The sequence below is a fragment of the Phaseolus vulgaris genome, chromosome 7, assembly GCF_000499845.2.
Source record: "Phaseolus vulgaris cultivar G19833 chromosome 7, P. vulgaris v2.0, whole genome shotgun sequence".
Classification (NCBI taxonomy): Eukaryota; Viridiplantae; Streptophyta; class Magnoliopsida; order Fabales; family Fabaceae; genus Phaseolus; species Phaseolus vulgaris.
In genome coordinates, this window is record NC_023753.2 from 40027814 (window position 1) to 40041001 (window position 13188).

Genomic DNA, 13188 nt, shown 5'->3' on the forward strand with positions numbered 1-13188 from the left:
TTATTGACTTCTACAGTTACCTTTTTTTCTGAAGACATTAACAATAAAAGTTCTAATAATAAGGCGGGTGTATCAGATTGAAGACTGGCTTAATCACTAATAATAAGACCAAAGAAAACTATGGCCAAAATATTTAAGGATCTAGATGTCCATAATTTTGTCAGTAAATGATTAACAAGACATTATTGCATTATTTAATTTAATCCACGCAAACAACCTCACCTAGTAAGACAAGGCTTGGTTGTTTGACCAAGTAGTTCACTGCCAAATTATTGAATGTAGAAACTCCAAGGATGTGCACTGAAAAACTGAAGTTCAGTAGCATGTGAAATACTGTAATGGTAGTTTAAAATTAGAAATTCATTCCTAGAAAACAGCAATGCAAAAATCTAGAAAGAGCACAAACACTCCTTGTTCACTCCCATAACTAACCAGTCAATGTATGCTCTCATGATCCTTTATCACTTCGTGTGGCTACTTCAGCAGGAGTGCTAGTAGTCATCTGATCAACTGCATGGACTACAGTCTGAAGCTCCTCCCATATAGCTTTATAGACCATCCTTTGCCTATTAACGGCTGATTGTCCCTCAAAGGCAGTAGATACCACATCAATACTGCAACATCACACCACATATTAGAGCTATGTTCCAGCCAAGCTGTGATCTAAGTCTCAAATGCAGCTAATAGTACAAAAATTGGCACCTTGCTTCAAGGAATAAAAATATCTACCATAGGGAATAAAAAATTGACTAGACATGTTTCAATTTGAGACCCCTTTTCTCTCTTTGTGGCATCAATTACACCCTCAAACTTTGAAGAACGGGATATTTAGCTGATTTCTGAGGAATATACATAGCCTCTCTTGCAGGGAACATACACATTAAAGAGACTATTATTTCAAAAGATATTAGTATTAGCTTTTATTATAATTACATATATAAAGATCATATCTTTATAATTAGAAATAGCAAGGTTTTTCTATTATCAGTAAAGAATAAATAAAAGTATGATACTAGAACAAACATCATTAAAAATATAAATATGACCTTGCTATTTCCACTTTTCCAATGATCATATGATTGGGATCGTGTCATGCCAATCTACACAACCGTACAAAGCATGACCCATAATACCAACCCATGCGCCCTCACACGCAAATCTTGTACACACTGGTCTGACTTCATTACTGGGGTATGGCGGCACGTGTGGCTACGGCTAAGGACCAATCGCCACTCGCAGAAGTTGCCTCCTCCGTGCAACCACACCCTTGCAGTTGTAGCTCCACTGGAGTTGATCTTGTGGTTTGAACTTCTTTTCTCATACTATTATTTTAATGTTTTTTCTATTATAAAATAAGAATAGAAATGAACAAAAGAGATGAAGGAAGATAAAGGATATCAGAAAAAATATTTTTTCTTTTCTTTTTTTACTGAAATAAAAAAGGTCTGAATATATATAAACAATACATGTATCCATCTAGATAAAGAGAAAAAATGTAAAACAAAGAAAAACAGCTACAAAGAGAAATGATTAAGAATGAGAAAAGACAAAATAACAGAATTCATATTAACTTCCTTCTATAAGTCTTGTATCCTTTTATATTTTCAGACTAGAAAACAGAATGTCTTCTAACACCAATCCCACATTCAAAACAAATAATCACATCTTTTCTAAACATATTGTTGTTAGTAATGAGAAGATAAATAGGTATAACTATTTCACTTGGATCGAAATCAGGTTATGGTTCGTAGGTTGGGTCATAAATCCCTCTCACTAGTGACTCTGTACCGACAACCAATGAATGCTGACAATGAATAATTATTATTATATATATCATTTTCACACACACACACACACACACACACACACACACATATATACCCTTTCTATTAACTTAATTGCCTTTCAATCAAGAAATTGTTTGTATTGCAGAAAAAAAAACAATGAACCTACCATTCGATGAAGTAATAATACCCATTGAATGTAAGTAATATTATGTTTCCTTTGTTCAAGATTATTCCAGATGTATTGATTGCAAAAACAAGCATCCTCGTTCTCCTCTGTACAATCTTCCCCGTGAATATTTGGTTCCAGATGTATATGTGAATGACATTGTTATGACACTACTGATAAAGAGGGTATTGTCAATTTGAAACAATATCGTGCTTAACAGTTCAAGATAAAAGACCTACATTGCAATACTTCCTTGGTATTGAAGTTGTTCAATCCAAGGGTTTTTTGGTCATATAATAGAGGAAATATGCTAGGGATATTTTAGAACAACCGGGAGGTTTAAATGCTAAACGAATAGACACACCAATAGATCTAAGTATCAAACTTGTACCTAACTAAGGAGAGTTGTATTTAGACCTTGGGAGATCCAAACGACGGTTAGTTCATAAGCTAAGTTATGTCTTTGTAACTCATCCTGACATTGCTTCTAGAGTGAGTATAGTAACTTAACTTTTAAACTCTTCTTGTCAAGTCCGTTGGGATACAAATGTGTGAATCCTAAGATATATTAACAATGCTCTTGGCAAAATCTTAATTTACAAAGATAAAAGAAATACTCAATAGTCAAATTGCTAGGTACTTGATTGCTGAATGGTATAAAGTTGCTTGGATAGTTGTATTTAAATTTGAACCTTAAGCAACTTGAGAAGTACAGCTCAATATTTGTGTAGTTTAGTCATGAAAATGGAGGTATCGGCCAATAGGCCTGGGAGTACAGCTCAATAGTCAATATGTTAACGATTTCTGTTTGCAACAATAGATGATATGTTAACGATTTTCTCTGGTGTTCGGCTCACGATTTATTATAAGAGAGTTTGAGTTTCTCATAGGGACTGGGGAGATTTACTAGATTATTGCCTTTTGAATTGAGGCTCTTAAGCACCTTGTTGATATTCAGTTTGTATGTTTTAGAGGAAATATAATCCCTGCCAAAAAATCTTTAATGAAAAGAATAAATTAAATTCTAAGACAGAAAAATTCATTTGAAAGCTTGAAAGGAAATCTCACGTAACATGGCGACCATCGCCATAAGCATCCTTCACGGAGACAGATTCTGCATTGAGTTGTTCCTTTATCTGTTGGGGAGAATTGACATTTATAAGGTATGTGAGAAAATATTGTTGTGAATGGAGTGAAAGGTGGGAAAGAATACCTTGTTGTGCATGGACTGAATGAGAGGCAGGTCGACGGAGCCAGCATCGTTGACATGGGTGGCGCGTGAAGTGAAGTTGCGAAGAGAATTGGTGGTGAATAGGTTAAGCGATGGAAGAAGTGGAGTATTGCGAAGGAGGGTTTGTGAAGCAGATGTGGAGGTGAGAGCAGTTGGAAAGAGAATGGATTTGTAGGGTTTGACGAGAAGAGGAAGAGCTTGTCGCAGAAAGGTATTGTTGGCTGAGAGCGAGAACACCTGAGACCGCATCTTCTCTGCTATGCTTCCTTCTTTCTTCTTTCAAATCTTCCTTCCCTTCTTCTCAACCCTCCCTTTTATTTCTTTTTCTTCTTTTCTTCTTTTCTTCGTTAACTCATTTCTATTTTCAATTCAAAATTACTTAAATTAATAATCATTCCACTATGTCTAATTTTATATACATATTTATTTCTTTTCAGCATATAAGTCTTTTAAAATTAGAGACTTAAAACTAGGTTAAAATATTTATTATTCCTTAAGGTTTCACTACGTATTCATTGAGTTAAGGGGTATACAAACTTCCTCTTTATTAATTACTTTGGTTAATCTTACTTTTCCATCTTCATCTTCTTTGTACTTTCAACATAATGTGCAAAAACCAACTTTTTTCAAAAAATGAAAAATTACTTTAGCCTTTAAAATATCTTAATAAGTGCAACACGAGAAGAATGAGGGACTATTAAGATGATTTTGTTCGCATGAACCTTTAGGATGAAGCTTTAATCACAAATAACATATATACCTTATTGCAATCTAACCTAATTCCTCTGTGTGATCCAAACCAAACATAGTTTTCTTTTCTCTATTTTTGAAAAGATAATGCAAAATAGCACCTACCACACAAGTATTTGGCCCACCACCAAATCCTTACCAACTGAAGCCACCAACCACGGCAGTAAAAGAAAAATAATATGGGAATTAATAATAATTACAAAGTAAATGGTAATTTATAATTTCTGTTTAATGAGTTTCGAAATTTTATAGTTAAACATCTATAGGTTAAATTACTATATCAATCCCTATAGGTTTGCCAATTTTTATTTTCTTATTACGATCCTTTGGTTTTATGAGCTGCAATTGTTCGTATATATATGTAAAATTAAAATTACCCACTCAACAAGTTTTTTCGGTATTTTTGAGAATTTTTAATTGCAGCATTTTCTTTTTAAGAATCATGAAATTTTAAAAATCATATTGAAAACTCTTAATACTTAAAAGGTATAATAAAGAGAAAACAAAAATTACTCTTTACAGAAAATTTAGAAGTGAATTACAAAGAAACTATTTAATAAAAAATATCTTTATAAAAAGTGACTAAAATATATTTTTTAAAATAAAAAACAATGTTTTCAAATTTAAGAAAATAAAAACTCATTTTAAGGTGTGTTTGTATTGGAGAAATAATTTAAGAGAAAATAATGAAGAAAGTGATGTTGTTTGGATTTGAGTATGTTATAATAAATTTGTGAGAAAAATTTATTGAAATTTATTAGTAATATAAAAGTGGTAGATAAATAATTATTATTTATATTAGATTATATTATGATACAAATATAAATATGAATTATATATATATATATATATATTTAAGAAAGCTCAACTGTTATTATCTTCTTTTCTGTTTGTTATTAATTTTTTATTTTTTGACTTTTTGTAATTTGTGTGCTTTTCTTTTCTATATTGTGTGTGTTCTTGGAAGCATGACATAAATACACATTATATATATATATATATATATATATATATATATATAACATTGTTTTCAGTAAACACACATCTCTCAATTCTTTATAGCTTATGTTAGCTTATGTGAGATGTGCTATATTTTACTCTTCTTTTCAATGAGTTTTTACAAAATTTTATCAATTGTAAATTGTGTGCTTGTGAGATAGGAAAGAAAGAAATAAGCATTGTAAACCAAATCGACGGAACAAATTGTTTAATCACATTAATTGATTTTTTAAACAAAACAATTTAAAATTACAGTTTCACCTAAAAAGATAATCTATCACTTAAAAGATATTAATACACACAGACAAAAATATATGTTAAAAATTAAAATATAACTTTTTTATTAAAAAGTAAAATAGAAACTAAACTATAGATTTAAAAAATCTCATTAAGATAGATTCTGTAAACTCTTTCGCTTCTACAATTTGATTATATAGAGTTGATATAGATCTCTAACATTATTTTTTAAAAATAAAACTAGCATGCAAATATTTTAAAATTTATGGAAAACACTTTAATATTTTTAATTTGAACATAATTAACTCTTTTTAGTTGCTGGTGTTATTGAAATGCCACTTCAATTAAAAATGATCGGTTTTGGCTATTTTGTTTTATTATTAAACCATTTATTAAATTAGTTGCAATATTTTTTACATAAGATAAAAAATTAGTATTTTTTCACAAGTTAAAATTTTCTTATATATTTATATATATATCTTTCTATTATATAGAATTTTATTATATAGATTTTTGGATATGGTAGATAACAAGTTTAGATATTAGCCGAGTAGCATAACTTTAGTGGATAGGTAAAAGAGGAGTGAATATGATTTCTTTAGACTTTGTTTGGATTAGCGGATGTGTGATAGTGGAAAGTTGAGGGTGTGAGAGTGTGGAAGTGTGAAAATCTGAGAAGAATTATAAGTAATTTGAATAATATTTGAAAGAATCCATAAAACAATATTGAAAAGTGTTTTTAATTATTTTTATAAACTCTTCAAAACAAGAAAAAGGAATAACTTACCCAGAATATATATATATATATATATATATATATATATATATATATATATATATATATATATATATATAAACAACTCTCTTTAACATTTAACTAAAAGTAGTGTGAACTAAAAAATTATATTGAAAAAGTCAGTAAATTTTATTTATTTGAAAAGATGATGGCTATAATCATTCTTATACTAAACAAGAAAATATAAACTAAAAATATTGAAATTTAAAGTTAAAAAATTAATTAAAACATAAATACTAGAAAGTTCACAATCTATTTCCATACCATAATTAATAAAATAAATGCTATAGAAAAGTTGAGTATAAAAAAATAAAATAAAATAGTGTATACAATTTTTATATTTATTTGAAATGACTGTAGTAGCTGAACCCATCTTAATTAAAAAAGGAGGAGAAAGAATATCTCCAAAATTGTTGTGAAGAAATTAGTTGTTGTCCCCACTCACCCACAAATGTTAGGAAATTTTGAACAAGGGTCGGTAACCGGTAGCCAGTTGCCACCAACCATAGTGTCTCAGAGATAGATCTACCTTTGTATCTGCGCTCGTTCCGTCTATATATAACCGCACTTCCACTCCTCACATTGCTCACATTGCGCGCTTACACTATCTCTCCCTACCTCACCTCACACCACAAGGTACGAACGACTATTGCTCCCGTTCCTTTCAACTTTTCTTTCTTAATGCTATAATTATAAAATGTGAAATGATGTATAATGTTATTGTATGAATACCAATCTCCGATTGTTTGTTGGATCTAGCTGATCTGATCTACTAGTGTTTTGGTTGGCCTGGTCTTAGGGATAAAAACTGTAGAAAATGAAGATCATAGATAAAATACATGAAGCCGCAGCTGATCCAAATAGGGTGGTGTTCTCGTTTGAGTTCTTCCCGCCCAAGACTGAGGATGGGGTGGACAATTTGTTCGAGAGGATGGACCGCATGGTGGCGCACAATCCCTCGTTCTGTGATATCACCTGGGGTGCTGGTGGAACCACCGCTGATCTAACTTTGGAAATTGCCAACAAGATGCAGAACATTGTCTGTGTGGATACCATGATGCACCTCACCTGCACCAACATGCCTGTTGAGAAGATAGACCATGCTCTCCACACCATCAAGTCCAATGGCCTCCAGAATGTGCTTGCTCTTCGAGGTGACCCCCCACATGGCCAGGACAAATTTGTGCAGGTTGAAGGCGGCTTTGCCTGCGCACGCGACCTGGTACCAATTCCTTTCACCTCCAATTTTCCTCATTTATATAATTCATTATATTTTTGCCAATCTCAGCTGGGATAGTTACAGAACCCTATCACCCTCACTCAGGCTCTATTTTACCAATTCTAGACTCCATCTGGAAGGACTTTGATGGTTTATAGCTATTTTCGTAGAAACCCTTTTTTAAGAAAAGATTTCAATTGTGCACACAGACCGACTCCTCTCTTGTAACTTGTCAGTGTCTCATTTTTTGCACTATCTGAGATCTGAGATATGCTGAACCAACGAGTTGTTGGCAACTTGCTCCTTTTGATTTAGATTTGGATTTAAGTCTTGTGGATGGAAAAAACGTGTTTGGGAGGGGAGAACCCTCTAAAGGTGGGTCAGTCGTGTTCCTTGATGGAAATTTGTTAATGGCAAAGCACCTGGATACTCTGCACTGCCTGAAAATATAAAGAATGAAACTTTTTTTTTTTAAATCAAACGCTTAATGAATTTTGGAACATTATACTGCATTTTTAGTGATGATAAAACTTTGGGCTTAGTTTCATATTTGATACTAGCTGTTGATCCTGTTAGTTCAGTTTGTTTGAGTGCTGATTTTTTGGGTGCTAATTTTTTGTAGGTGAAACATATCAGAGCTAAATATGGTGACTACTTTGGCATTACAATCGCTGGTTATCCAGGTTCCGCATATCTCATGATTTTCAACTTCATTATCTCATTCTGTTTAGTGCTTTTCTGCTCCTTTTTCCACCATCATTTTCTCTTACAATCTACAGTCTTTCTCTACAGAGGCACATCCGGATGTTATTGGAAGTGATGGGTTGGCTACAGCTGAAGGTTATCAAAAAGATCTTGAATACCTGAAGAGCAAGGTCTAGTCATTGAATTAGAATCCACCCGTTTTATGTGTTAAAAGTTTTTTTTATCAGTTCTGGAACATAATTTAGGGAATTATTTTAATCTGTGACTTTTATTCTTAAACAAGAGCGGCAAAAAAAAAAAAAAAGATACTAAAGAGAAATGCGTCATTTTTGGATAAACTTAGCTTTCTTTTAAATGAAAATGAAAAGTAGCAAGTGAAGGGTTGACAGTCGTGAAGGATTCTTTTGCAAGGATTTTTTTTGTTAATTTTCTGCCTCTTTCTCGGCCCTCCTATTCTGAGTTCATGTTTTTCTATAGGTTGATGCCGGAGCAGATCTGATTGTCACCCAGTTATTTTATGATACGGATACATTCCTGAAATTTGTGAATGACTGTCGCCAAATTGGAATAACTTGTCCTATTGTACCTGGAATTATGCCCATTAATAATTACAAGGGCTTTCTCCGCATGACTGGGTTTTGTAAAACAAAGGTAAGAATTTATTTATTGTATAGACCTTTTATTAAGTATTGGAAACCTTCAATAATCTTAAGGACCTTGCAGGATGGGAGTCTAAAGAAAGCATAAAAAAGGCACTTGAACGATACATATTGATCTCTCTTTATATACATGTATACTGGAAGAAAATATCACTTGTGCTTCAGAATATTAATAAAAATTAAACCTCAACATACAGTGGGAGGTAAAGTATTACTTGCGATAGATAGTTAAATTCTAGAATGTTGTGTTGGACGAGTGAACATAATTAACTAGTATTAGGGATCAATGTTAAGATAATATGTTTCCACATAATATGTCATTGTTATGTAATATGCGTGTACTTGTCACTTTTTACCAATTTGTTATATTACTCAAGTCCCTTGAACTAATACATTGTTTTATTTTCAATGACACAATATAGATACCAGCTGACATTATGTCTGCTTTAGAGCCTATCAAGGACAATGAAGAAGCTGTCAAGTCTTATGGAGTTCACTTGGGAACTGAAATGTGCAAAAAGATTTTATCTCATGGAATTAAGGCATTGCATCTTTATACACTAAATATGGAGAAATCAGCTTTAGCAATACTAATGGTTGGCTCCTATGGCATGTGATGTGTATACTTTAATTGTTAGTTTTTGAAGACTTAACCTATTTGAAAGTTGATATTAATGTTGCTTTTGGCAGAACCTTGGCTTAATTGAAGAGTCCAAAATTTCTAGATCCTTACCATGGAGACGTCCCACAAATGTTTTCCGTGTTAAAGAAGACGTCCGTCCAATCTTTTGGTATGTTACCTTTGCAACTGTCATGTTGTCTTCCATAATGAGTGAATCTGTATGAATGATTTCTTACTTTCTTTATACAACTATCAAAGGTCAAATCGTCCAAAAAGCTACATATCAAGAACCATAGGATGGGATCAATATCCACATGGGCGCTGGGGTGATTCCTGTAACCCATCATATGGTGCATTAACTGATTATCAGGTGCACACGGTTACTTAGTGATTTAAATTTGTGTATGTTATTTAACACTTTTATTTTCTTTCCCAGAGGATAAAAAAGTCTCTGCACTACTGGTAGATCAAGATAAATTTTTTAATAGTAGACCATTTATCTAAAATTAAATTTTATTAGTACTTTGGGGAGAAACTAAAAGTGCAAACTATCAATCCAAATGTAATGTCAAACATACTGCTGCCAGTGATGAATCTAATAAGAATATGTTATATCCTAAAGTTTTGGGATTTAATTAATATTATTGTTGGGTTGTTAAGATTTAATTAGTAGATATTGGGATTTAATTAGTTGGGATTTAATTAGCATAACTTATCTCTATCATTTGTAATCTTTAGTACTCTATAAATAGAGTATTGAACTATTATTTGGGATATGAATAATATATGCACCTTGTTTCCTTTTCTCAATTCTCTATCGTTGTTCTCGTTCTTGGTATAATTGGAAGCCACCTAAAGGTTCCCTTTGTCCAAAGCCTAATCGTTCTTCGAAATCTTTTACAAGAGGACCTAGACGCTTGCACACACGATCATTCATATCAGAATAGTCCTTTAAGAAACATTGACTCTCTGCATACTTCTCTATCTTGAATAGATTAAGATCGATAGTCTAAACTGTAGTCACAATTGTATTGATATTGAATTGTGGAAAATTGTTCACAAATGTAGTTGATGCAATCACAATTTTGATTCTGATGCCGTTTTTGGAAACCTCCAAAACCACAATATTGTGGCTACAATTATGGTTGTAGTGTAAATTGCAATTTGAAACCTTGGATTTCATGTGAGTTATATTGAGCACCCTACATTGGAAAACAAGGTTTTGGTATCATATTTTTTGTGTGATTATGACGCTGTATAAACTCTTTATTTTGAAAAAAATGAATAGAAAGGTCATACGCAAAGCCTAATTACTTTGTCATGCAAAGCCTAAAACACATGGAAAAGAAAACAAGGCAGAAACAGAAGTGTGAAAACTACATTGAAGCTTTTAGAAATTGGTACGTCTTGTAATTTGCTAGTGCTATAATTCATCATTTTTTTTTCTTGCAGTTCATGCGACCACGCTCGCGGGACAAGAAGCTTATTGAAGAATGGGTTGTTCCCTTGAAAAGCATTGAAGATATATATGAGGTGGAGTTATTTTTGCACTTCGAACATTGCTAGAATAGTCTTGCTAACACTTAAACATCATCTAAATTTACCCACTCTTGTTATATATCAGAGATTTAAAATGTATTGCATTGGAAAGTTAAGAAGCAATCCTTGGTCAGAACTAGATGGTCTTCAGCCAGAGACAAAGATCATCAATGAGCAGCTGGAGAGGATTAACTCAAAGGGCTTTCTCACCATCAATAGCCAGCCAGCTGTTAACGGGGAAAAGTCAGATTCTCCAACTGTAGGTGGGTGTAAAAGAAGTTTATTTTTATCCATGCATGATATTTTCTGGACGTGGGTTTACAGTATTCTAGTTTGTACTAGCTATAGAAAGAATGACTAACTTTCTGATTCAAGTTAGATAGTTGAATATCTCTAGAGGTTTGCATTTTGGAATGAGTTAGAAGAAGGTGCTAGGCAGTCGTGGCAGGATGAAAGCACAAACAACTATAGTTACTTGTGTCTGGACCATGGTTATGGTCAGATGTTTGCCAACCTTTTCCCTTTCTGTCTTGACTTGTACATAGTTTATGGGTTTGAGAGCCTAACATCTAGGTGTTAGGTACCTGAACATGTCCAGATCTGGGATTCTGTTAAGATGTCTAGCTAGCAATATGGCCCAAATATTCCCTACAAGAATTGCACAGTCCGCTTCCATTAGCTAGGTTTTAGGGTTGAGTAAGGCTCATTTCCTTCCCCAATATTTTGATACCTTTTACTATTTCTATTATTTATTACAACTCGGTTACTTACAGTTAGGTTGATTACCCTTCGAACATGATCTTCCAGTTTATGTTGTAAAATGAAAGAGGAAGATTGAACAGAATACTGAAAACAAAATAGGGATAGAGAACGAATATTGAGATCTTCTGAGCAGAATATCAGTGGATTTTATGACTGAGGGTATTGATATCTTGTCCGTATTTGTGGGTTTGCAATAAATCTACACTAAATCCTTTGTTTTGATATGGCCTAGGCTGGGGTGGATCTGGTGGGTATGTTTATCAGAAGGCATATGTAGAGTTCTTCTGCTCCAAGGAAAAGCTGGATACACTAGTTGATAAATGCAAGGATCGGACCTCTTTAACTTATATGGCTGTGAATAAAGAAGGGAGCTGGAAATCTAATGTGGGTCAAACTGATGTTAATGCTGTGACATGGGGTGTCTTCCCAGCTAAGGAGATAAAACAACCAACCATTGTAGATCCTGTCAGTTTCAATGTATGGAAAGATGAGGCATTTGAAATTTGGTCAAGAGGATGGGCCAGCTTGTACCCTGAGGGTGATGCATCCAGGAAATTGGTTGAAGAGGTTGGTTTCTAAAACTATGGTCCTGTAAAACCTGTGTATTTGATGGCTGTGCTGTGTTTTTGTTTTCAGCTAGATGCTAGAGCTTTGATAATTCTTTTGTGTCACAGGTGGGTGGAAGCTACTTCTTGGTCAGTTTGGTCGACAACGATTACATCAATGGTGATCTTTTTGCCGTCTTTGCAGATTTCTGACACGAGCTTCTTATTTATTCGTTCTTTTCCTTTTTTTTTTCTTCTCAATATGATTATCTGTATCCGTATAACACATGGTTTTAAGTGAAAGTGGCAAATTATTTTTGGGATATGTTTGTGTCCCATACGTCTTTGTTTTATCATTCTTCAGAGTAACTAAGTCGACTTGAAGAGAAGTTACTCTTTCCTCTGAATTTGATTCCTGTTTCTATATATACACCAGTGAACAGTGAAAGTAAAAGGTTAAAGTCTCGTGCCTTTTATATTTTTCTGACCCATTATTTCTTTGTTTCCGACAACCTCCTCCTCCTATGTTGACATTCGAGAAAGATATGAGATGTATTCCAAATGCTAATTAGTTGATGTCCCTGCTTTAGCAACTGCTTTGGCTTTGACTGTTAGAATTAGTAATCCGATATAAAAATTAAGACAAATAAATTTAATAGGAAAGATTTACATACAACGCGAGACTATTAAAGTTATTGTATTAATTAGTTTTTCGTTTATTATTTTATTAAACACCTCACGGTGATACAAAATATTATCTTTAAATAATACGACTAATACGAATCAATATGATACAAAAAAGAATTACATTGTTTAGTAATAATCCATTTTCTTTATTAATTGTTTTGATTAAAAAGAACTATTTTTTTTCTCACACAAATGGAGTAAGATGAAATAACTATACCTAGATAAACATCAAATTTAAATTATAGAAAAGATTTCAAATGAAAAAAATATAGGATTTCAAATGAAAAATATAGGAAGAAACAACATCTACCTTTTATAGAAAAAATTTCAAATGAAAAAAATATAATAAATATAGGATTTTCTCTTAAATATACGAAGAATAATATGAGTGGTCTATGGAGTGAATTTTAAATTTTAAATTTTAATTATGTTTGAATATTAATAGCGAAATCAAATTAATTTAGTACATGTTATATTATGTTGG

At 32.6% G+C, this 13188-nt stretch overlaps 2 protein-coding genes across 3 annotated transcripts; one reads left to right on the forward strand and one right to left on the reverse strand.

Annotated features, from left to right (window-relative positions):
* Window positions 1–72: 72 nt before the first annotated feature.
* LOC137827609 (protein BOLA4, chloroplastic/mitochondrial) lies at window positions 73–3570 on the reverse strand. Of its 2 annotated transcripts, XM_068633817.1 has the most exons (4): window positions 3167–3570; window positions 3022–3089; window positions 433–614; window positions 73–333 (listed from the first exon to the last, which is right to left on the reverse strand). In XM_068633817.1, exons 1-3 carry the CDS (start codon window positions 3431–3433, stop codon window positions 449–451), a joined length of 501 nt encoding a protein of 166 aa, XP_068489918.1. In that variant the 5' UTR covers window positions 3434–3570; the 3' UTR covers window positions 73–333; window positions 433–448. The 2 variants fall into 2 exon arrangements, with proteins under 2 accessions (XP_068489918.1, XP_068489916.1); XM_068633815.1 differs by having other exon boundaries at window positions 73–614.
* A 2808-nt stretch (window positions 3571–6378) lies between these two features.
* Window positions 6379–12495, forward strand: LOC137827610 (methylenetetrahydrofolate reductase (NADH) 2-like). The gene is made up of 12 exons (XM_068633818.1): window positions 6379–6602; window positions 6766–7188; window positions 7808–7868; window positions 7978–8060; window positions 8368–8541; window positions 8972–9145; window positions 9240–9340; window positions 9430–9541; window positions 10624–10704; window positions 10796–10973; window positions 11705–12039; window positions 12147–12495. The coding sequence occupies exons 2-12, from the start codon at window positions 6784–6786 to the stop codon at window positions 12228–12230; spliced, it is 1788 nt and encodes a 595-aa protein (XP_068489919.1). The 5' UTR covers window positions 6379–6602; window positions 6766–6783; the 3' UTR covers window positions 12231–12495.
* The last annotated feature ends 693 nt before the right edge of the window (window positions 12496–13188 follow it).